At 42.7% G+C, this 25,510-nt stretch overlaps 1 protein-coding gene across 2 annotated transcripts; it reads right to left on the minus strand.

Annotated features, from left to right (window-relative positions):
• Positions 1-83: 83 nt before the first annotated feature.
• On the minus strand, positions 84-24,455 carry LOC120027435 (CMP-N-acetylneuraminate-beta-galactosamide-alpha-2,3-sialyltransferase 1-like). Of its 2 annotated transcripts, none has more exons than XM_038972367.1 (7): positions 24,140-24,455; positions 16,265-17,075; positions 9,826-10,022; positions 7,077-7,256; positions 1,389-1,434; positions 1,060-1,179; positions 84-911 (listed from the first exon to the last, which is right to left on the minus strand). In XM_038972367.1, exons 2-7 carry the CDS (start codon positions 16,553-16,555, stop codon positions 738-740), a joined length of 1,008 nt encoding a protein of 335 aa, XP_038828295.1. In that variant the 5' UTR covers positions 16,556-17,075; positions 24,140-24,455; the 3' UTR covers positions 84-737. The 2 variants fall into 2 exon arrangements, with proteins under 2 accessions (XP_038828295.1, XP_038828294.1); XM_038972366.1 differs by lacking the exon at positions 24,140-24,455 and adding an exon at positions 18,009-18,145.
• Between the last annotated feature and the right edge of the window lie 1,055 nt (positions 24,456-25,510).

The raw sequence follows: 25,510 nt of genomic DNA on the forward strand, positions 1-25,510 counted from the left end.
CATGTGTTATCACTGTGCTTCATCTAATAGCACAACCAAATGACAGATTGCAGCTGAGAATACATGACATTAAAATGACATGGTGCAAGTGATCAAATCTGTTTATTGTAGAAATTGTGAAGCGGTCCACAGACCTGCGATCTTGAACGTGCACTCTTTAGTACATATAAATATATACACACAAAAAAAAATATATATACATTCTTATATATCCCAGGTTTATGACAGACACTTCAAAACCTTGTTTCTTATGATTTATTTTGTTACTTTTTGCCATTTATCAATGTGCTTTAGTAGTAAAGGCCAAAATCAATCATTTATCAAATGATCAAATGTTGTTATACCTAAAGGAGTTCTAAAATTCTAAATCAAATAGCTAAGGGATTCATAGTATGACCGTCTAAAACAATTCCATGTCAGCTTAGCGCAATATAACATTAAAGATCTGACATTGTTACAAAAAGATACAAATGTAACATTTTATATAAGTTGTGTCTTAAAAATAGGTTACCATGACATAGTCCTGGTTGAAATTTCACCCTCAAAACAATCGTTTACATTGATTACGTTTTGAAAATCCAATACATTTTACACATGCATTCCACATCATGATACATAGACAAATTCCGTTGAAACAATGTTATTTCAACCAGTTTATCCCCAGTGGGTAATCCCTGAGTCGACAGGATTTAGGCTGATGAGGCTTGATGGTCTCAGGCCAATGACATCTCCAGATATCAGAAGCCTTTGAAAATATTGATCTTGTGTTTGTCAGCCAGAAGCATGGTGACGTTGTGCTCATGGTCTGCATCATGCACCCCAGTTTTGCGGAATTCGCCTCCGTGGTAATTCTTTTGCCAGTAGTGGTGCCAGTTCCCATACCGGTCCGCTCCGAACCCGTACACATTCACCTAAATGATACAATACAACATTATGCAGAGATACTCATCCACCCTGGATTTGGACATCAGTGTCCACCAGCTCATGCTTTGCAGTCACGCTCATGGTGTATAGAACTTTGGCAGACAGACAAATGGAAGTGAAGGTGGGTGGACTCACCTTATCGCAGATATGCACGGCGAACAATAGGCTGAGGAAGCCAGTGGAGGGATACCGGCCATGACGCTCCAGCCATGTGTCATAGACATATTTAAAGAAGGTTGGGCTGTATATCAGCACCTGCAAAAAAAAAAAAAAACTTTGACCATGTGAGAAGTTGAAATCATTACATTTGAATGTTATCAACCAACCAATCACTCTTCAAAATCTGCATTCTTTTGTCTCCAGGTAAGGTAAACTAAAGCAGATTGACCCATACATAGGGCTTTGGTCAAAAGTAATGCTCCACTATAGGGTGCCATTACAGACAGACCTAAAGGTTCACTCACCCTGTTCTTGTTTGCCTTAATCCTGGACCGGACAGGAAAGTATGTTCTGCGGGAAGCAAAATGCATAATATAAGTACTATCAAAGTATTATCACAGATACACTATATATACAAAAGTAGGTGGACACCCTTTCAAATGAGTGGATTTGGCTATTTCAGTCACACCAATTGCTGACAGGTGTATAAAATTAAAAACACAGCCATGCAATCTCCATACACAAACATCGGCAGTAGAATAGCCCTATTGAAGAGCTCAGTGGCTTTCAACGTGGCACGGTCATAGGATGCCACCAAGTCAGTTCAGCCACACAAGCTCAGAACGGTGCCACTGAGTGCTGAAGTGCGTAAAAATCGTCCGTCCTCGGTTGCAACACTCATTAGAGTTCCAAACTACCTCTGGAAGCAACATCAGCACAAGAACTGCTCGTTGGGAGCTTCATGAAATTAGTTTCTATGGCCGAGCAGCCACACAAGTACTATACGCAATGCCAAACGTCGGCTGGAGTGGTGTAAAGCTCGCCGCCATTGGACTCTGGAGCAGTGGAAACGTTCTCTGGAGTGATGAATCATGCTTCACCATATGGCAGTTCGAACGGACGAATCCAAGTTTGGCGGTTGCCAGGAGAACACTACCTGCCCCAATGCAAAGTGCCAACTGTAAAGTTGTGGTGGTGGAGGAGGAATAATGGTCTGGAGCTGTTTTTCATGGTTCGGGCCCCTTAGTTCCAGTGAAGGGAAATCGTAATATTACAGCATACAATAACATTCTAGACAATTCTGTGCTTCCAACTTTGTGGCAAAAGTTATGGAAGACCTTTCCTCTTTCGGTATGACAATGCCCCTGTGCACAAAGTGAGGTCCATACAGAAATGGTTTGTCGAGATCAGTTTGGAAGAACTTTACTGGCCTGCACAGAGCCCTGACTTCAACCCCATTGAACACCTTTTGGATTAATTGAAACATCGACTGCGAGCCAGGCCTAATCACCCAACATCAGTGCCCGACCTCACTAATGCTTGTGGCTGAATGGAAGCAAGTCCCAGCAGCAATGTTTCAACATCTAGTGGAAAGCCTTCCCAGAAGAGTGGAGGCTGTTATAGCAGCAAGGGGGGGGGGGGGGGGGGGTGACCAACTCCATATTAAAGCCCATGATTTAGCAATGAGATGTTTGACTAGCAGGTATCCACATACTTTTGGTAATGCAGTGTAAAAGGGGAGACCAAAGTATCTTTGGTACTGTCAGTATAAACCACCATCTTTGATCAAGTTCACCTTATTTCTGACAGAAACACCAACTTTGTGGTGGCCCGGCTATCGGCATTGGCTAACAGACTACTGAATATGAGCTCCTCATGACAAACTAGTAGCCTATACCAGTAATATGTTCAGTAAAAAGGTTGTCATGTCTGGAAAAGAAACCCAATTTCAGGTTAGAAAATGTTACAGTTCATAGTGAATTTGTGACACTGATACTGTTTTGGTTACTGTTTTGATACTTGGTTTAACTGTTTGTGTTGGTACAGTAACAGTTTGTCACATTATATATGTTTTTACAGATGATCACAGTGACAGTCCTAACGATGAAGATGACCAGATCCAGATGCAAACGGCAGAGGCTTGTTTCCCATCAAGGTCAAGGGTCATGCATAAGGTCATACGCTATTATGATTTAAAACCACACTCTTAAGATGTGCTGGGTGTGAGGTCAAATAACCAACGTTGATTTGGGAATGATTTGATTTGCACCGCAGGTAGGCTAGGCTGTATGAAAAGAAAAGCTGCACAGTGTAGACCCAATTAAATAAAATGTAATATACTGATCAAAAATATAAAAACGCAACAACTTCAAAGTCAATTGAATAAATTCATTAGGCCCTAATCTATCATGAAACATGGGACCAACACTTTACATGTTGAGTTTATATTTTTGTTCAGTGTCGATACCAAAGTTGACAGCTATGCTGCCTTCATCAAGATTCATGCTGCACTGTGTTATAACTTGAGCTCTAAGACTTCTTGACCATCAGACCCATAACATATATACAGTCCCAGTCAAAAGTTTGGACACCTACTCATTCAAGGGCTTTTATTTGTACTATTTTCTACATTGTAAAATAATAGTGAAGACATCAAAGCTATGAAAGAACATATGGAATCATGTAGTAACCAAGAAAGGGTTAAACAAATCCAAATGTATTTGAGAATCTTCAAATAGCCCCCCTTTGCCTTGACGACAGCTTTCGCTATTCTCTCAACCAGCTTCACCTGGAATGCTTTTCCAACAGTCTTGAAGGAGTTCCCACATATGCTGAGCACTTGTTTGCTGCTTTTCCTTCACTCTGCGGTCCAACTCATTCCAAACCATCTCAATTTGGTTGAGGGATTGTGGAGGTAAGGTCATCTGATGCAGCACTCCATCACTCTCCTTGGTCAAATAGCCCTTACACAGCCTGAAGGTGTTCTGGGTCATTGTCTTGTTGAAAAACAAATGATTGGGTTGGCGTATCGCTGCAGAATGCTCTGGTAGCCATGCAATTGCAATGTGCCTTGAATTCTAAATAAAATCAGACAGTGTCACCAGCAAAGCACCCCCACACAATCTTACCTCCTCCTCCTTGCTTCACAGTGGGAACCAGACATGCAGAGATCAGCCATTCACCTACTTCAACTGTATGTATGTACAGTTGAAGTCGGAAGTTTACATACACCTTAGCCAAATACATTTAAACTCAGTTTCACAATTCCTGACATTTAATCCTAGTTAAAATTCCCTGTTTTAGGTCAGTTAGGATCACCACTTTATTTTAAGAATGTGAAATGTCAGAATAATAGTAGAGAATGATTTATTTCAGCTTTTATTTATTTCATCACATTCCCAGTGGGTCAGAAGTTTACATACACTCAATTAGTATTTGATAGCATTGCCTTTAAATCGTTTACCTTGGGTCAAACGTTTTGGCTAGCCTTCCACAAGCTTCCCACAATAAGTTGGGTGAATTTTGGCCCATTCCTCCTGACAGAGCTGGTGTAACTGAGTCAGGTTTGTAGGCCTCCTTGCTCGCACACGCTTTTTCAGTTCTGACCACAAATTTTCTATAGGATTGAGATCAAGGCTTTGTGATGGCTACGCCAATACCTTGACTTTGTTGTCCTTAACTTCTTATGGCTGGGGGCAGTATTGAGTAGCTTGGATGAATAAGGTGCCCAGAGTAAACTGCCTGCTACTCAAGCCCAGAAGCTAAGATATCCATATTATTAGTAGATTTGGATAGAAAACTGTTTGAATGATGTCTGTGAGTATAACAGAACTCATATGGCAGCCAAAAACCTGTATGTATGTACAGTATGTATACCCCAATTCCGTGATATCCAAATTGGTAGTTGCAGTCTTGTCCCGTCGCTGCAACTCCCGTATGGACTTGAGAGAGGCGAAGGTCGAGAGCCATGCGTCCTCCGAAACACGACCCTGCCAAGCCATACTGTTTCTTGACATACTGCTCACTTAACCCGGTAGCCAGCCGCACCAATGTGTCAGAGGAAACACCATACAACTGGCAACCATGTCAGCGTGCATGCACCTGGCCCGCCATAGGAGCCGCTAGAGCGTGATGGGACAAGGACATCATGGCCGGCCAAACCATCCCCTAACCCGGACAACGCTGGGCCAATTGTGCGTCGCCTCATGGGTTTCCCGGTCTCGGCCGGCTGCGACACAGCCCGGGATTGAACCCGAATCTGTAGTGACACCTCAAGCACTGCCTTAGACCGCTGTGCCACTCGGGAGGCCTTACCCACAACATTATTAAGCTACCCAGATACTCAGGACTGGTCTGGAACCAGAAATTAGCCCTGGCATTTCTAACACACCGGCCCATTCTTTCCCCTTGAGGCCCCCACACTGGCCCAGTTCTTCCTTGAGGCCCCCATTATTATCAAGATAGTGATAATGTTGCGCAGAAAATCCAAGTTAGACAGGCCAACTTGGCTAAAAATGGACCAACCCATCTGGCATTTGCCCGAAATGCCTGATACTCAAGGTGCCAGTAAAGATACAGGAGAGGAGTGGGGGGAGTTTGGCCGGTTTTATGACTTAAAAGCAGGACCTAAATAGTTTGCAGAAACTCTCCCTCTGGTTCTCTAGTATGGGAAGACAAACCTCTTTGTTCCAGTCTCTTCGCCGCCAAAACTTTTACATCAATAAAAGGGGAACATTATTCCTAACATCTAAATGCTAAGAATAGTCGATGGGGATCTAAAGAATAATCGTGTCATATTGTTTGTTATTTTGTGATGTCATTAAGGATGGTATAACAAAGTAACTAACTCTGAAAGTGTAGGTATTCTATGTATCAACTTTACATCTAAATGTTGTATAAAATATATTAAATATGAGAAAACTTTTGTGAAGATAGCAATGTGATTTTAGCCTTCTAAATTAGATAATTGTTTTTCATATAAACTTGTGCCCAGTCAGTAACCATGCACAAGTGAGCATAGACATTGTGTCGGCGCGATGGAATGTCCCCTTTTTACCCGAGCATAAAAGCCTTGGTAGCGAAATTTACATTAGACCAAGCAGACGGACGGTGTAAGCTGGACGTCACTAATGGTTAAAACTACAACACCAGAAAGAGTGGAGCGGTGGTTACACGGCTGAAAATGGTGAGACCAGTCCATTGTCGGGTTACTACTGGCGTGTAGTGTACGGGAGCTGAACCCTGAATATTCAATCATTGAGACCACTACGAAACCAGAAGACGTGAGACCGTGGTCTACACGTTGAAATGGTTAGAAACTCTGAAGCTCTCAACCTCAACAAGAGTGAAGATGAAAAAGACCAGAACATTCACAGTCTGCAGCTGTGCATGCAAAAGTGGTCCTAGAACTTTGACTAAAAGACACGAGGTGGGAAGGAAGAATCCCTCTCAGACAACCGTTGGTACATCTGAAATATATATTCTAACAAACACTTCACTACCAGAGCAGTTCTACAACTAAGGACATTGTGACCACGGGTGGACAACCAGAGCCTTACATCGAGCCACTCCATCGAGCCGTTCCAAACGTAACAATGATAAGTTGAATCTCTGTCTCTCCCTTTACCTTTCTTTCCATTGACCCCTCCCTTTTATAACCAAGCAGTGATGCTTTTGTTCGTCCACTAGGGACCTGTTTTCATTGTATTACGTCTAATCAATAATCTATACCGTGTGTATATATGTATTCTGTTTAATTATTTAGTTAGTAAATAAATAATTAAGACAATTTGTGTATTGCTGATTCATCAATAAAGTTAGGGTTGTTGCAGATAGCAAAGAGTATGTGACGTTCAGAATGAGACTGATATTAGGTAATGATTAATAATTGACTGTTATTGATGTAAGAGATATCTATATCTTTAGAGTTTAATTCGTTAAACAACTTTTCGCAGTTAATTTAGTCGAGTAACAATTAAAAACAGTTGATAAAATAAATAACAGTCATCAGATTAATGATAGTCACATCACAACAGAAAGTTTACACAGCTTGAAGGATAAATGATTCCGGACCTCAGTGATGAGAACGTTGTTTATACTTTAATCTTTGCAGACAATTCCACAGGCGTCAACTACAGTTTCTATTGAAGATTTGCTAAGGTGCACTTACATACTTTATGTGAACGTGTAGTGCATGGTTATTGATCACTCACTTGTTGATGGAGCCGGTGGTCAAGGCACTGGTGATCCACTGCAGGTCCAGAGTCTTGAAGGGGATGAGCAGAAGACTGGTGGTGTTGTCCAGATCTATGGCGCTCTCTGGGTACATGACGTGAAGCGTGGTCCGGCTCCCAACATCCTCCTCAAAGCCAGAGGTAGGAGCCATGTTCATTCTGCAGGAGCAGGGTTACGGTTAAGGTAGTATATTCTGCAATATAACATATGGAGCAGAACACTGGTGGTGTTGTCCAGATCTATGGCGCTCTCTGGGTACATGACGTGATGCGTAGTCCAGCTCCCAACATCCTCCTCAAAGCCAGAGGTAGGAGCCATGTTCATTATGCAGGGTTACGGTTAAGGTAGTATCTTCTGCAATATAACATATAGATGATACTACTTCCACATACTAATCAACATAGCTGTTTTGAGGGTGGGATGCCTGGAGGTTAAAAAAAACTTGAATTTGTATCTAAATTAAAAAGTATTTCATTTGGAATTTGAACATGGTAACGAATCATGTGGCAGTCTGTGGCATTCCTGCATCTCCACATGATCATACAGTTCATATGTGTCCCAGTAACAGTGAGTGCATTGAGGGGAAAGCTGTGATTCTGCCTGGTCAATTAATCTAGTTAGTTCTGCAGAGAGGATCTCTCCTTCTCTGTGTGTTTGTGTGTTAAGTGAGTGTGGGATGAGCAGTATAATCCATTTCAGCCAAGGACTTTCCTCCTCATTTACACATTGATAGTTGGTCTGGTTCCTCATTGAAAAACAGTGCAGAAATCAAATCTAAAGCTGGACTTACATGTTGACTGCATGAACTTTACAAAAACCATGTGTTCAAAGGTCATGCAGTTAATAAATAAGTCGCTTTCAAGTCGCTTCTCACCAACTGCACCATGCAGCCATTACCTGAATTGTGGGATGCACCATTTGTCAACCAATTATTAGGGTGTTTTTGGTTAACCCACACGAACGTGACCAAAAGTGACTGAAACAGGAACCAACTTTGCCGCGATTCTACATGGGATACAAATGAAAGTGATGAGACCAATTAATTGTAGCCTATACATGTTATGTTTTGTTTGTGTGTTTGATATGGGGGTATAGGAACATTTGACTTTTAGAAAGTACAACTTTTATAAACGATAGCAGCCATGTTGACACTGCCAAATTGAACTGAGCCTTGCTGTTGTTAACCACCCCAGTGTCTAACTTTCGGCTGTCGCAGATGCACCTCCCCCGACTTTAACCCGTCAACTTTCGTCTACAGTCGGCTTCGTTAACCTTACTGCTCGAACAAACCCAATTTTATTTGAGTGTATTGGCCAGTCCATCCAGGATACCGTGTAATCAAAATGTTTAGCAAAATCAACAATTCCCTGCTAATTTTACCATTCACTGCACTATTTCAGCAAAAAACAGTCATTGCATAAAACTGACCCATCACTGTAATACAAAGAGGGCTCGTAATTGACCAATCATTGCACATTTATCACATAATGTGGTTCCATCAAGCCACACGTAAACAAACCTTTTCCCCTCATCAGCGCATTTCCGCAACAAGTTTGCCAAAATCGTTGCATATTGCTATGCAAAATTGCAGAATTGCCGCTGCAAAACCAAGATTTTTTTCCTGCAAATATCACAAAAAATCACAGCGAAATCTTGGAGGGAATGGTTGGAAGTTGGTAAATAAACTGAAAAGGTTCATACCCCCACCTATGTGCTGGAGTGTGTCTAGTCTCACCACGTATAAAACCAAGGGCTATTCACTGCCACCTGCAGGTAGACTTTCCTGTAGTCAATGACCAAAAGCGCACTTTTTGGCCTCATGGGTAGAATGTTAATTAATAAAGATTTCAGAAAATCCGGTGTTTCTATGTCAAACAACTTTGTTATATTTCAGTCTTCTGTGATGTATATAAAGTGTCATATTTGTAAATTTCTAATTTAAACTATATCTGAGATGGTACAGGTGTCTTTTATAAGCTCATAACGATGTGTGTGAGGTATATACTTTTGTTTAAAAATAGATTTGTTAAAGACTACCAAAAGTCACTGTGGATTTAGCCCACTGCAATAAAAGGTTTTAAAGGAACGTTTTCTCAGGAGTACATTTCATTAGCTGACCCCTTCTGCTGACCTGGATGGAATTCTGCCATCCAACCCATATCAAGTCCCAGTTGACTACTACAAAATAGCAAAAGCCCTCAATGGTGCTGCACATCATGCTAAAACAGCTTTTGGGCTTTGACTATCAAATTCTATGAGTCAAACTGACATGGGAACAACAGGTAGGGCAGCTGACAGGTGTGACACGATGTGAGGAACTGTCTATGCTAGGGTGATATTGATGACATCAAACCAAATGGGGCGTCGACACCTACATGTACCTCATACCACGATCAGATCACAATATAATTCAACAAGGGAGATGATATTCATAGCCTATACAAACACCTCGATGGAACAAACTTGTACTTTCATGTGGTATTGTCATGATCATTGTAGTCTATAAAACGCTTTGTATACCGTTTGTATACTGGCTCAGGTGTAATCTTATCAAAGGTGGGGGTGGGAATCAAGAAACTGGACTACAATGGTTGCACTTACAAATAACATCAAGATCTTGGTCAGACATGAATGCTATACAGAACAAAACCTTATCTGGCTTTGCAGCTCCATTCCTAATATAATACTCTGAGGTGTGACAAACAAAAAACAAGCTTGCTCAGTCACCTGATGATGACATCACTGGAGTCGATGAGGGGTCCGTAGCGGGAGCCCTTGAGGTTCCCAGAATTCCCCACCACAGCACAGGTCCTACAGCGCTCAGGCCCCGCGTCCTTGTAGAGGTCGTCATCATCAGGGATGACCTGGAACAACTTCTCCACCACCTCGCCGAAGTTGGCCGGGTCCTTCTGTCCCTGCAACCGCTGGACAGAGACGGAAACCGTCAATCCTTTAGCTGTGTCTTCAACCACTCTGGACAGAGCAGAGCCAGAAGAGGTAGACACACAGCATAGACAGCCCAGCTACCACAATGTTCTGAGAACCATATGTTTCTTAGCGCTTGGTGAGAGCATGGTTGTCCTATGGTTATTTTGCATACAACCTTCCCGTAACGTTTCCTCATGGTTCTATTTAAACTCATGTTCTCAGAATGATCTGAAAACGTTAAGAAACAGCCTTTTTCTGTGGGAATTCCAGTATTTCAGCATAATGTTTTCTGCAGGTTTCCTCGTCATTCTATTTAAGGTCATGTTCAAGAAAACTCCATAAAAAACACAAAACATTAGTTCAAGGAATGTTCTAAGAATGTTATTTAAAAACATGTACATTCTGTTCTCAGCATCAAAAAACAATCCTATTAAATGGATACTTTGGGATTTTGGTAATGAGGCCCTGTATCTACTTGCCCAGTCAGATGAACTCATGGATACCATTTTTACATCTGCGTGCATTTTGAAGGAAGTTGCTAACTAGCACAATTGCTAACTAGCGTTAGCGCAATGACTGGTAATCTGCTAGCAGATACCCATAGACTTCCAGTCATTGAGCCAACACTAGTTAGTACTTGCTCTCAAAACTACCTCTATATTAGCCCTATACCTCTATATATTGCTCTTATCCAGAGCAACTTACAAGAGCAATTAGGGTTAAGTGCCTTGCTCAATAGCACATCAGATTTTTCACCTAGTTGGCTCTGGGATTTGGCCCAACACTCTTAACCGCTTGGCTACATGTTGCCATACTGGACGCAGACACATACAAACGGTATCCACTGCTTCATCTGACTCTGGGAAAGTAGGTAAAGGGCTTCATCTGACTCTGGGGAAGTAGGTAAAGGGCTTCATCTGACTCTGGGGAAGTAGGTAAAGGGCTTCATCTGACTCTGGGGAAGTAGGTAAAGGGCTTCATCTGACTCTGGGGAAGTAGGTAAAGGGCTTCATTGCCAAAATCCCGAGGTATCCCTTAAAGTATGTTCAGTTGTGTTGGTCATGCCCACTAATTGGATCTTAATGTGTGCTTGTTTCCTTTGAAATAGAGTCTGTTTGAATAGACTAAAATGACCAGCTTTGGTGGAGCAGTGGATTCATTCAATGGATAGACAGCAGAAGATCATAGGTTTGAATCTGGGGCAATGCCACAATATTATTATTATTTTTACATATTTAATGCCTAAGCAAATTAATTTCAACTAACCTATAACTGTCGATATGGTGACAGATTAGGTTCAAAAATAGAATGTCTCTGAAAGACTGAGCAACAGGGAGTGGAAGTTTTTTCCCCTCTGTTTATTGAATCTAAACTTTTCTAGCAGTGTTGAATGGTATTCATTCAGTTCTTTGTGGTGCAATCTTAGCCACCTCATAGTAAAGCATAGCTGACTAGGAGATGGCATTGTTAAGAAAACAAAGTTAATTGCGTTGGTACGTACATATCATTAATAACGTAGTCATGGACACATTGTTTTCTTCCTTGTCCTGATTATCATTAGGATGGGTTGCCTGATGTGACTGAACCAAACTCACCTCTGATTATTCACCTGTAAGTCTCAGAACATCTCATCTGCCATCACCTGTACATGTCAGTCAGCAGACTGTCCCTCCAGGTCATCAGAGGGTGGACTAACCCAAACTCTAACCCTCGCTTTATGTCCACATCCCGGTTCAACTAACCCTTGTCTCAACCCTAAACCTTGATTCATGTCCACATCCCAGTACAACCCTAACCCTAGCTTCAAGTCCACATCCCAGTTCAACCCTAACCCTAGCTTCAAGTCCACAACCCAGTTCAACCCTAACCCTAGCTTCAAGTCCACAACCCAGTTCAACCCTAACCCTAGCTTCAAGTCCACAACCCAGTTCAACCCTAACCCTAGCTTCAAGTCCACAACCCAGTTCAACCCTAACCCTAGCTTCAAGTCCACAACCCAGTTCAACCCTAACCCTAGCTTCAAGTCCACAACCCAGTTCAACCCTAGCTTCAAGTCCACAACCCAGTACAACCCTAACCCTAGCTTCAAGTCCACAACCCAGTACAACCCTAACCCTAGCTTCAAGTCCACATCCCAGTACAACCCTAACCCTAGCTTCAAGTCCACATCCCAGTTCAACCCTAACCCTAGCTTCAAGTCCACAACCCAGTACAACCCTAACCCTAGCTTCAAGTCCACAACCCAGTTCAACCCTAACCCTAGCTTCAAGTCCACATCCCAGTTCAACCCTAACCCTAGCTTCAAGTCCACATCCCAGTTCAACCCTAACCCTAGCTTCAAGTCCACATCCCAGTTCAACCCTAACCCTAGCTTCAAGTCCACAACCCAGTTCAACCCTAACCCTAGCTTCAAGTCCACAACCCAGTTCAACCCTAACCCTAGCTTCAAGTCCACAACCCAGTTCAACCCTAACCCTAGCTTCAAGTCCACAACCCAGTTCAACCCTAACCCTAGCTTCAAGTCCACAACCCAGTTCAACCCTAACCCTAGCTTCAAGTCCACAACCCAGTTCAACCCTAACCTAGCTTCAAGTCCACAACCCAGTTCAACCCTAACCCTAGCTTCAAGTCCACAACCCAGTTCAACCCTAACCCTAGCTTCAAGTCCACAACCCAGTTCAACCCTAACCCTAGCTTCAAGTCCACAACCCAGTTCAACCCTAACCCTAGCTTCAAGTCCACAACCCAGTTCAACCCTAACCCTAGCTTCAAGTCCACAACCCAGTTCAACCCTAACCCTAGCTTCAAGTCCACAACCCAGTTCAACCCTAACCCTAGCTTCAAGTCCACAACCCAGTTCAACCCTAACCCTAGCTTCAAGTCCACAACCCAGTTCAACCCTAACCCTAGCTTCAAGTCCACAACCCAGTTCAACCCTAACCCTAGCTTCAAGTCCACAACCCAGTTCAACCCTAACCCTAGCTTCAAGTCCACAACCCAGTTCAACCCTAACTTCAAGTCCACAACCCAGTTCAACCCTAACCCTAGCTTCAAGTCCACAACCCAGTTCAACCCTAACCCTAGCTTCAAGTCCACAACCCAGTTCAACCCTAACCCTAGCTTCAAGTCCACAACCCAGTTCAACCCTAACCCTAGCTTCAAGTCCACAACCCAGTTCAACTCTAACTTCAAGTCCATAACCCAGTTCAACCCTAACCCTAGCTTCAAGTCCACAACCCAGTTCAACCCTAACCCTAGCTTCAAGTCCACAACCCAGTTCAACCCTAACCCTAGCTTCAAGTCCACAACCCAGTTCAACCCTAACCCTAGCTTCAAGTCCACAACCCAGTTCAACCCTAACCCTAGCTTCAAGTCCACAACCCAGTTCAACCCTAGCTTCAAGTCCACAACCCAGTTCAACCCTAGCTTCAAGTCCACAACCCAGTTCAACCCTAACCCTAGCTTCAAGTCCACAACCCAGTTCAACCCTAACCCTAGCTTCAAGTCCACAACCCAGTTCAACCCTCACCCTAGCTTCAAGTCCACAACCCAGTTCAACCCTCACCCTAGCTTCAAGTCCACAACCCAGTTCAACCCTAACCCTAGCTTCAAGTCCACATCCCAGTTCAACCCTCACCCTAGCTTCAAGTCCACATCCCAGTTCAACCCTCACCCTAGCTTCAAGTCCACAACCCAGTTCAACCTTCAACCTAGCTTCAAGTCCACAACCCAGTTCAACCCTAACCCTAGCTTCAAGTCCACAACCCAGTTCAACCCTAACCCTAGCTTCAAGTCCACAACCCAGTACAACCCTAACCCTAGCTTCAAGTCCACAACCCAGTACAACCCTAACCCTAGCTTCAAGTCCACATCCCAGTACAACCCTAACCCTTGATTCAAGTCCACATCCCAGTACAACCCTAACCCTTGATTCATGTCCACATCCCAGTACAACCCTAACTTCAAGTCCACAACCCAGTTCAACCCTAACCCTAGCTTCAAGTCCACAACCCAGTTCAACCCTAACCCTAGCTTCAAGTCCACAACCCAGTTCAACCCTAACCCTAGCTTCAAGTCCACAACCCAGTTCAACCCTAACCCTAGCTTCAAGTCTACAACCCAGTTCAACCCTAACCCTAGCTTCAAGTCCACAACCCAGTACAACCCTAACCCTAGCTTCAAGTCCACAACCCAGTTCAACCCTAACCCTAGCTTCAAGTCCACAACCCAGTACAACCCTAACCCTAGCTTCAAGTCCACAACCCAGTTCAACCCTAACCCTAGCTTCAAGTCCACAACCCAGTTCAACCCTAACCCTAGCTTCAAGTCCACAACCCAGTTCAACCCTAACCCTAGCTTCAAGTCCACAACCCAGTTCAACCCTAACCCTAGCTTCAAGTCCACAACCCAGTTCAACCCTAACCCTAGCTTCAAGTCCACAACCCAGTTCAACCCTAACCCTAGCTTCAAGTCCACAACCCAGTTCAACCCTAACCCTAGCTTCAAGTCCACAACCCAGTTCAACCCTAACCCTAGCTTCAAGTCCACAACCCAGTTCAACCCTAACCCTAGCTTCAAGTCCACAACCCAGTTCAACCCTAACCCTAGCTTCAAGTCCACAACCCAGTTCAACCCTAACCCTAGCTTCAAGTCCACAACCCAGTTCAACCCTAACCCTAGCTTCAAGTCCACAACCCAGTTCAACCCTAACCCTAGCTTCAAGTCCACAACCCAGTTCAACCCTAACCCTAGCTTCAAATCCACAACCCAGTTCAACCCTAACTTCAAGTCCACAACCCAGTTCAACCCTAACCCTAGCTTCAAGTCCACAACCCAGTTCAACCCTAACCCTAGCTTCAAGTCCACAACCCAGTTCAACCCTAACCCTAGCTTCAAGTCCACAACCCAGTTCAACCCTAACCCTAGCTTCAAGTCCACAACCCAGTTCAACCCTAACCCTAGCTTCAAGTCCACAACCCAGTTCAACCCTAGCTTCAAGTCCACAACCCAGTTCAACCCTAGCTTCAAGTCCACAACCCAGTTCAACCCTAACCCTAGCTTCAAGTCCACAACCCAGTTCAACCCTAACCCTAGCTTCAAGTCCACAACCCAGTTCAACCCTCACCCTAGCTTCAAGTCCACAACCCAGTTCAACCCTCACCCTAGCTTCAAGTCCACAACCCAGTTCAACCCTAACCCTAGCTTCAAGTCCACATCCCAGTTCAACCCTCACCCTAGCTTCAAGTCCACATCCCAGTTCAACCCTCACCCTAGCTTCAAGTCCACAACCCAGTTCAACCTTCAACCTAGCTTCAAGTCCACAACCCAGTTCAACCCTAACCCTAGCTTCAAGTCCACAACCCAGTTCAACCCTAACCCTAGCTTCAAGTCCACAACCCAGTACAACCCTAACCCTAGCTTCAAGTCCACAACCCAGTACAACCCTAACCCTAGCTTCAAGTCCACATCCCAGTACAACCCTAACCCTTGATTCAAGTCCACATCCCAGTACAACCCTAACCCTTGATTCATGTCCACATCCCAGTACAACCCTAACTTCAAGTCCACAACCCAGTTCAACCCTAACTTCAAGTCCACAACCCAGTTCAACCCTAACCCTAGCTTCAAGTCCACAACCCAGTTCAACCCTAACCCTAGCTTCAAGTCCACAACCCAGTTCAACCCTAACCCTAGCTTCAAGTCCACAACCCAGTTCAACCCTAACCCTAGCTTCAAGTCCACAACCCAGTACAACCCTAACCCTAGCTTCAAGTCCACAACCCAGTTCAACCCTAACCCTAGCTTCAAGTCCACAACCCAGTACAACCCTAACCCTAGCTTCAAGTCCACAACCCAGTTCAACCCTAACCCTAGCTTCAAGTCCACAACCCAGTTCAACCCTAACCCTAGCTTCAAGTCCACAACCCAGTTCAACCCTAACCCTAGCTTCAAGTCCACAACCCAGTTCAACCCTAACCCTAGCTTCAAGTCCACAACCCAGTTCAACCCTAACCCTAGCTTCAAGTCCACAACCCAGTACAACCCTAACCCTAGCTTCAAGTCCACAACCCAGTTCAACCCTAACCCTAGCTTCAAGTCCACAACCCAGTTCAACCCTAACCCTAGCTTCAAGTCCACAACCCAGTTCAACCCTAACCCTAGCTTCAAGTCCACAACCCAGTTCAACCCTAACCCTAGCACAAGCTCAATCCTAACCCTTGCAGTAGTAACATCTCACCTGCCACCAGTGGTATGTGTCGTTAGTCAGCAGGCTGTTCCTCCTAGACATCAGAGGGTGGACTGACAGGTTGAACCGCTCAGTGAACCAGGGGTCGTCCTCCAGCTCTGTCATACACTCTCGACAGCCACACTGGCCATTAGAGAAGAAGCTGTCTGACTTGCGTATGGCATATTTGAAAAAGTACAGAGAGGGATCTCTCAACGTGAAACTGAAGAGGAACATGGTGAAAGTTACAATAAAGGCTAACACAGTAAATGCCCTGAAGTTCTTCTGCATCGATAGATACATGGTGTAGTGGTAGACAAAAATGAAATTTTCAGGGAAGCGAAAAACAGAGAAGCCCCTTATTGAAAATTCGGATTTCCAAGGGATGTCTGAGAAGAATTCCTCCCCTGGAGATTTCTTGGCTATAACAGGATGAACACTGGGTTCCTCTGATGAACAGAAACAGGCCGTGTCTTCATCACAATTACAGGCTCCACTTCAAGCCGTTGGAAAACAATAACATCTCAGTAAAAATGTGACCAGAATATTAGCTCCTTATTATTTTGTAGGGAAAGCCTTGGCCTTCTATAGAAAATTTTTTGGTCAGACAAAAATCACTCCATTGAAATCCATAGATGAGGAATCCTTGTGCATGTCCATTACTCGTCTGCTGACCAGTAGTATGGTAATTCCACTGTGGTACACAATCCAGGATGTCAATTTAACGATGGCCAGATAACTACATCCATCTGCTCTTCTGCTGTTGACAGTGTGAGATCAGTGACTGGTCTAGCATTCACTTCCTGTACAGTCAATCATCCACCTAGAAGGCAAACAAGACATTTAAAACAAATACACACGGCTGGGTAAATTAGCGATGATATGTGCAACAAAAAAAAAAGAAGAAGGCCCTTCAACAGCTTTCAACTTGAAGTATTCCCAGAACCAACTCTAACTTTATACTAAAAACAGAGAAGCAGGAAGACCTCCTGGGATCTACTTCCACATAAAAGGACAGAGCTCCACTATGCAGCAGGCTGGGTTTAACTGATTATCTTAAAATGGAAAAATTGTCACATATGGTTCTTCGTCTGTAGGATTAATTTGTTCGCAACTCTAAATTAGACGTTCATTTGACGTGTCATGAGGTTTTTGACCAGAAAGGGGGAGTATGCTCGGTGTTGGCAGAACTTGGCTGGTAGGAGGTAAAACAACCATGTGCCACATGAGAGCGCTGAACTGCGCTTGACTTTTTACCCCCCAAGCTCTGACATACAATACATTTATATATATTATGACTGCGATAAGTGGTTGTCCCACCTAGCTATTGTAATGAACCTGTAAGGCCACCGAAACTCGCACGTAAGTTAGTTGACTAGCGTAAACAGTCTAGGACACTGATTTCCCATGAAATAATCAAGTTGTATTTTGTTTGGATGAACACAGACAACGCACTCCAGGAGTGACCCGCCGCACAAAACACCTTCCCAAAAACTCCCCCAGCATCCGCACATACAGCAAAGTTGCACAACATTGTGTGATAGGGTGAGAGACTTTCCAATGTGTAAAATATTACGCTAACTGTAAGTCGCTCTCGTCTGCTAAATGACTAAAATGTAAACGTTGTAAACTCCTCAGTGGTATTGTGCGCCATACAAACCTGTCAAAAACGATTTTAAGAAAAAAAAGTGTTTCTAACTCACCCTCTGGTCACACCAGGGCTAATACAGCTCTGACAGATATACAAATTACTGACCTGGTTCAAGTGGTTTTTTAAACGCCCGTTGAAATGCAGCTTGTTTGAGTCCAACAGCACAGCATGTGTTTAGAGGAACTGCATAATGAGCGAGTTATCGATGTGAGAGCAGAATTAGAGTTTAAGAATGACATCAACTCGGGCCCCAAGCCTTTGACGTGTTTATAGTGACATTCATGTGACGACTGACTCTAACGCCATAACCTATTGCATAACCTATTGTGCAAAATATGAACACATGTAAAAAAAAGAAACCATGGGAACACCTTGCAATGGCCGGTATTTGGGAATTACCCAAGAGCATTGCGCAATACAGGGTTTCTTGGTACTCAAATACACCCAGCAGTATACTTTTGTATTGTAACCCTGGACAAGCACAACTGGTTCAACTTGTCAACTAATCATCAAGCCCTCAATGAGTTGAATGATGTGTGTTTGTCAATGGATACCACGTAACTGTGTACTGTTAGGGGTACTCGAGGGCCGGGGTTGGAAAAACTGGTGTAACGCTTTCATAATGATTGGTATCATAATTACAGCCACATAGCTGTCAATACAAACATCATGTAGAATAATGGTTTTGATATGATTTTGTTAAGATTCCCATTGGCGACAGTTAGTCTTACTGGGGTCCGATACATAACGAAAAAGACACTACAGACAAAATACTTTGCAATTTACATACGTTTAAAAAAAAGTAACATGTAGTGTGTGTGCTTTTATCAGTTACACATGCACGTCAGTACATATACACAAAAAAGTATATCACATGGGGGAGTGGCGTGAGGTTTTGCTTGATTTGTTTTTAAAATCAGGTTGGCTGTTCACAATGGATAGGCTACCATACAACAAAGAAGGAACAAGTGCAGCAACATTGCTTAATAACAGGTATTTAGGTAACACCTTGTGCAGATAGGGTTCTGAACAGAGTGAGAGACAGAACATTTTAATTGAATTGTACCCGAGGGTTGCAAAACCAAAGGTATGTACTGTAATGTTTGTGGGCGTTTGGCACGCTAGTATTCCATTCATATAGTTTGTCCTGATATGAACTAAAAGGATGTGTCTTAATCAGGACGTGAAACCATGAGACTGTACACGATGAGTAACTGATAATAACAATGTTTCCTAAATAGCCCCCTATTCCCCATAGGGCTCTGGTCAAAAGTAGTGCACTATATAGGAAATTCTACCAAATGTGGCAGCCTTTCTTCAATTATGAAGAGGCACTGCAATTTCCCTCTACTCCGCAGTAAATTGCCTGTATTCGTTGTGTTTTTTAAATTTATTTACCTTTTAGTGTTTTGTTTTAGCCTGACTTACTACAGTGTCCTTATTTATTTTGAAGACCAATTGTGTTTTTTTTTTTTGTGTGTATGTTATGCTGTTGCTAACATTATGTATACTTTACATTTCAAATGGATCTATACCTTCCTACCTCCCTAAAACATATCCCCCCCGTATTATATTGGATGTATAACATATCTACCAACTCAGTGGCCTTATTGTTAGAGTATCTGCTCTGGGATTGGGAGTTCGATCCTTGGCCGAGTCATACCAAAGACTGTTGTTACAGCATTTGTTGTCCATCTAATTGGTTTGTAATGTTGCAAAATACATCTTGTGAATGTTCTAAGGCAAGTCATGAAAACAGCAACCTCCCCTCTATGGCAAAGCAATACAGTAACAAGTTGTGCTTAGCAGCATTTTCTTCTCCTAGTAGGGAACCCACTGCTCTCCTAGGTTGCTTCCTTTACTAACTTTATTTTCTATATTAGTGCACTACTTTTGTTAGGGCTCTAATCAAAGTGGTGCACTATATAGGGAATAGGGTGCCATTTAGGACAGAACCCTCCTAATGGGTAGGGTGTTTTTTACCTGTGTGTTCTGTGTATGTGGTCTGAGATGGAGAAATGACATGATGATCACCTGCAGCCAATGATGGCCAAGCGGGGCGTGTCATCACGAATCATATGAGTCGGATGTGTGTCTTGACCTCCGCCGAACCCCTGAGACTGACTCACCGAACCCCTGGGGTTCGATCGAACCCAGGTTAAGAACCACTGATCTATAATCAGACAATTGGCTCTACTGAGATGGCCTGTTTTTCTCTGGTTACATTTGACATTTAAGTCATTTAGCAGACACTCTTATCCAGTGCATAAATGCTTCATACTCGTCTGCAATGGGAAACAAACCCACAACCCTGGTGTTGCAAGCACCAAGCTCTACCACCTGAGCCACATGAGTGGTTGACAGTTACTGAGGGTTATTGTATTGTACTAAGTTTCTCCAACATCAGCAAAATTCGAAATTATTTTTACCACCAGTTATATAGGGCCTACTGTAATTAGTGTACAGCCTAGCTGTACTATTCCTCAACATGAAATGACACGTGGCACACTTCCATCTGTGAGCACACACTGATCCCCCAAGGTCACGCCGCAGCCAATCATCACAGACGGAGAGCAATATACAGTATATGGTGAGCTGGCAACGACGTTCTACTTGCTTATTACTTCTAATGCTGGTTGAGGGGATTGAATTAAAAGATAACCCTTCTAACTGAAACACTATCATTAGCGTACATAAAGGACATCAGTTATTACTCCGTAGGGAAAGGGAAACACAATAACTCACATGCAATTTAAAGCTAATTTATAGAACATATAATAACCACCCTGGGTTTTAATTACAGTAAGACATAGAGGTTTATAATGGCAGCATATAGGGTGAATCCGAAATGGCACCATATATACATTCCTTATATACATATATACAGAACCAGTCAATTGTTTGGACACACCTACTCATTCAAGGGTTTTCTTTATTTGTACTATTTTCTACATTGTAGAATAATAGTGAAGACATCAAAACTATGAAATAACACATCCATCATCTAGTAACCAAAAAAGGGCTAAACAAATCCAAACATATTTTATATTTGAGATTCTTCAAAGTAGCCACCCTTTGCCTTGATGACAGCTTTGCACACTCTTGGCATTCTCTCAGCCAGCTTCATTTATTTTTTAAATTTTATTTAACCTTTATTTAACCAGGTAGGTTAGTTGAGAACAAGTTCTCATTTGCAACTGCGACCTGACCAAGATAAACAAAGCAGTTCGACACATACAACAACACATAGTTACACATGGAATAAACAAACATACAATCAATAATACAGTAGAAAAAGTCTATAGACAGCATGTGCAAATGAGGTGGGATAAGGGAGGTAAGGCAATAAATAGGCCATGGTGGTGAAGTAATTACAATATAGCAATTAAACACTGGAATGGTAGAATGTGCAGAAGATGAATGTGCAAGTAGAGATACTGGGGTGCAAAGGAGCAAGATAAATAAATAAATACAGTATGGGGATGAGGTAGTTGGATGGGCTATTTACAGATGGGCTATGTGCAGGTGCAGTGATCTGTGAGCTGCTCTGACAGCTGATGCTTAAAGCTAGTGAGGGAGATAAGAGTCTCCAGCTTTAGTGATTTTTGCAGTTCGTTCCAGTCATTGGCAACAGAGAACTGGAAGGAGAGGCGGCCAAAGGAAGAATTGGCTTTGGGGGTGACCAGTGAGATATACCTGCTGGAGCGCGTGCTACGGGTGTATGCTGCTATGGTGACCAGTGAGCTGAGATAAGGCGGGGCTTTACCTAGAAGAGACTTGTAGATGACCTGGAGCCAGTGGGTTTGGCGATGAGTATGAAGCGAGGGCCAGCCAACGAGAGGGGGGTTTCTTCCTGAGGTAGTCACCTGGAATGCATTTCAATTAACAAGTGTGCCTTGTTAAAAGTACATTTGTGGAATTTATTTTGTTCTTAATGCCAATCAGTTGTGTTGTGACAAGGTAGGGGGGAATACAGAAGATAGTCCTATTCGGTAAAAGACCAAGTCCATATTATGGCAAGAACAGCTCAAATAAGCAAAGAGAAACGACAGTCCATCATTACTTTAAGACATGAAGGTCAGTCAATGTGTAAAATTTCAAGAACTTTGAAAGTTTATTCAAGTGTAGTCGCAAAAACCCTCAAGCGCTATGATGAAACTGGCTATCATGAGGACCGCCACAGGAAAGGAAGACCCAGAGTTAACTCTTCTGCAGAGGATAAGTTCATTAGAGTTACCAGCCTCAGAAATGGGCAAATAACTGCACCTAAATAAATGCTTCGCAGAGTTCAACAGACACGTCTCAACATCAACTGTTCAGAGGAGACTGTGTGAATCAGACCTCCATGGTCGAATTGCTGCAAACTCAAACTCAAACTAAAGGACACCAATAATAAGAAGACACTTGCTTGGGCCAAGAAACACGAGCAATGGACAATAGACAGGTGGAAATCTGACCTTTGGTCTGATGAGTCCAAATTTGAGATTTTTGGTTCCAACAGCTGTGTGTTTGTGAGACGCAGAGTAGGTGAATGGATGATCTCCGCATGTGTGGTTCCCACCGTGAAGCATGGAGGAGGAGGTGTGATGGTGTGGGGGTGCTTTGCTGGTGACACTGTCAGTGATTTATTTAGAATTAAAGGCACACTTAACCAGCATGGCTATCACAGCATTCTGCATCGATATGCCATCCCATCTGATTTGCGCTTAGTGGGACTATCATTTGTTTTTCAACAGGACAATGTCCCAAAACTCACCTCCAGGCTGTGTAAGGGCTATTTGACGAAGAAGGAGAGTGATGGAGTGCTGCATCAGATGACCTGGCCTCCACAATCAACTGACTTCAACCCAATTGAGATGGTTTGGGATGAGTTGGACCGCAGAGTGAAGGAAAAGCAGCCAACAAGTGCTCAGCATATGTGGGAACTCCTTCAAGACTGTTGGAAAAGCATTCCAGGTGAAGCTGGTTGAGAGAATTTCAAGAGTGTGCAAAGCTGTAATCAAGGTAAAGGTTGGCTACTTTGAACACTTGAAGAAACTTTCAAAGTTCTTGAAATGTTCCACATTGACTGACCTTCACGTCTTAAAGTAATGATGGACTGTCGTTTCTCTTTGCTTATTTGAGCTGTTCTTGTCATATTATGGACTTGGTATTTTACCAAATAGGGCTATCTTCTGTATACCACCCCTCCCTTGTCACAACACAACTGATTGGCTCAAACGCATTAAGAAGGAAAGGAATTCCACAAATGAACTTTTAACAAGACACAAATGTTAATTGAAATGCATTCCAGGTGTCTACCTCATGAAGCTGGTTGAGAGAATTCCAAGGGTGTGCAAAGCTGTCATCAAGGCAAAGGGTGGCTACTTTGAAGAATCTCAAATATAACATATTTTGATTTGTTTAACACTTCTTTGATTCCATATGTGTTATTTCATCGTTTTGATGTCTGTACTATTATAAGTAAAAATAAAGAAAAACCTTTAAATATATATATGGTATAGTGTGCCATTTTGGATGTCCACATAATGTACTATTGTGTGAACAGCATGCAGAGAGAACAGCATTATAACCTGCTACATTAGAGATGCCATTGAGCAGTTAAGAGTTAATGGGGTTCTTATTGTCAGAGATTTTACAGAGATATTAAGCCATGCAGCGTTACAGCTGACCTTTATACTAGTAAATATTTATGTCTGAAAAACATTTTTGTTTAATTCTAATTTGTATTTCTATTTACATGTTTTGTCTATAGCCAAAGAACACAAGGTTCTTAGATAGCAATGAGGCAGTAGAAAGGTTCATACATTTTGCACTGCTGATACCACTAACTAGATAGTTATACTCCTCACATATAGACTACATTGTGTTTAGGAAATCAATACATTGTTGCAACATTTTCACCTAATCAGTACTCTTCAATTTATGGCTGTATGGTTAGGCTATATCTAACCTGGGTACAGTTTATAAGGTGACAGTATTTGATCGTTTTTTTCAATAGACCTATTCTTTCAGATGTTAAAAAAAGTTTCAAAATTGAAGTTAACACATTGGTTGTAAATATCTTACAATGAATGGGAGAGTTGCCCTCTACCCTTAATGTACATTGAGTAGCCTAAGCTATATATAAAAACATACATTATTTGTACGGATAATGTGACTAATTAGTTAAAATAAAATAACAACAAAAAATGCATATTTGGTCATGCAAAACGCTTCAGTGGGTGGTTACTTACTTTCAAATACAAGAAAGCTCTGTTAGGAATGGGAGACCCATTTTCCAGAGAATCAGAACAGCACATTGTTAACGTTATCCAAGCAGGGAGCTGCTAAGGGAAACCATCCTGTTATAAATCAAATACAGTAGGCTATTTTACAAGACCGAGCCGTTAACGTCGAAACGTTCACTCCCTTATGCTACTAAAACGTCGTTTTGCTGCAAGTGGAGGGCTGGAAGCGGCGAGTCCGTTATTATTCAGTGATATGTTCCCAACGCATAGAGCGGTTAGTGGTCCCCTTCTCGTCTACTGGCGGCGATCAGGAGCTCTAGGATTAAAAGGGGTTTGCGTTGCGCTGTTGTGCCTCGCCAATCCACATGGCTTTACCGGTTACCGATGTTGACATTCTGTGAGCTGATCCATGTGACAGTTTAGAGCTGCGTGCGCTTGCTGCAATATTCCATTCAAACTAGGCTGGCATATTTCACGTGCTTTGCAATTGTGTAGGAAGGCTACTTTGTTCATGATTTCTATATTATACTACATAATTGATAACTCCACAACACTACTTTTCTAGGCATCAGTGGGATAAGAAGTGAGAATAGGCTACGCAATGCCCACTGAAAAAAAAGTGTGTATACCTTGTAGGCCTACCCTTACTTTGATGACTTTGCAAATCAAATCAGTTTTCCACGTTGATTCAACGTTGATTCAACGTCATCTTTAAAAAAAAAATGAAATGACGTTGAAAGATTTTGCCCAGTGGGATAACTAGTATTACAGATTTGTTTTCAATGATCTAAGTGGTAGACTAGGCCTACTCATTTCATTTGCTTATGTCAATGTTTCCAACCCATCCTATGAAGGCAACCTCCATTATACATACCTCTGTCCAAACCGCTATACCGGTAGTGTAGTAAAGAAGTTTCAATCTATGATATCGACCAATAAATGTTTATTAAGGCAACAATGGGTATGCAAACCAGGTATTGAACAAGTTTGGTCCGAAGTCTTGTTTGAATCTTGCGATGCGCAATTCATTTATAATGCACTGAAAATCCCCCAAAATCCTTCCCAGTTAAATGTTGACTGCAAATTAGGCCTACCTGGCAGAATGATATCATGATGATTTGTATCAGGGATGGGCAACTGGTGGCCCGCAGGCCTCCCCCTTTTGTAGATTGGTAAATTAGTCTAGTGGTATGGATGTGGGTACACAGACCCAAGAGCCACTGCAGTCCCTCATGATGATTTCCGTTATTTTTTGGCTCCAGCCCAATCAAAGTTGCCCACCCCTGATTTGTGTCAATCGTGGGGGCATTTGTTTTGCAAACTCTGCCATCACATGTAGACTGTAAGCCCAGAGCCTCATGTACACTGTAGGGCCAG

The sequence above is a fragment of the Salvelinus namaycush genome, chromosome 32 (genome assembly GCF_016432855.1).
Source record: "Salvelinus namaycush isolate Seneca chromosome 32, SaNama_1.0, whole genome shotgun sequence".
NCBI lineage: Eukaryota > Metazoa > Chordata > Actinopteri > Salmoniformes > Salmonidae > Salvelinus > Salvelinus namaycush.

Coding starts and splice junctions, on each gene's coding strand:
- LOC120027435 (XM_038972367.1), bottom strand. CDS start 16,555: ATGTATCTATCGATGCAGAAGAACTTCAGGGCATTTACTGTGTTAGCC. Junction 7,257..9,825: donor TCCAGTGATGTCATCATCAG/GTGACTGAGCAA, acceptor CTGCTCCTGCAG/AATGAACATGGCTCCTACCT. Junction 912..1,059: donor CCGTGCATATCTGCGATAAG/GTGAGTCCACCC, acceptor TGTATCATTTAG/GTGAATGTGTACGGGTTCGG.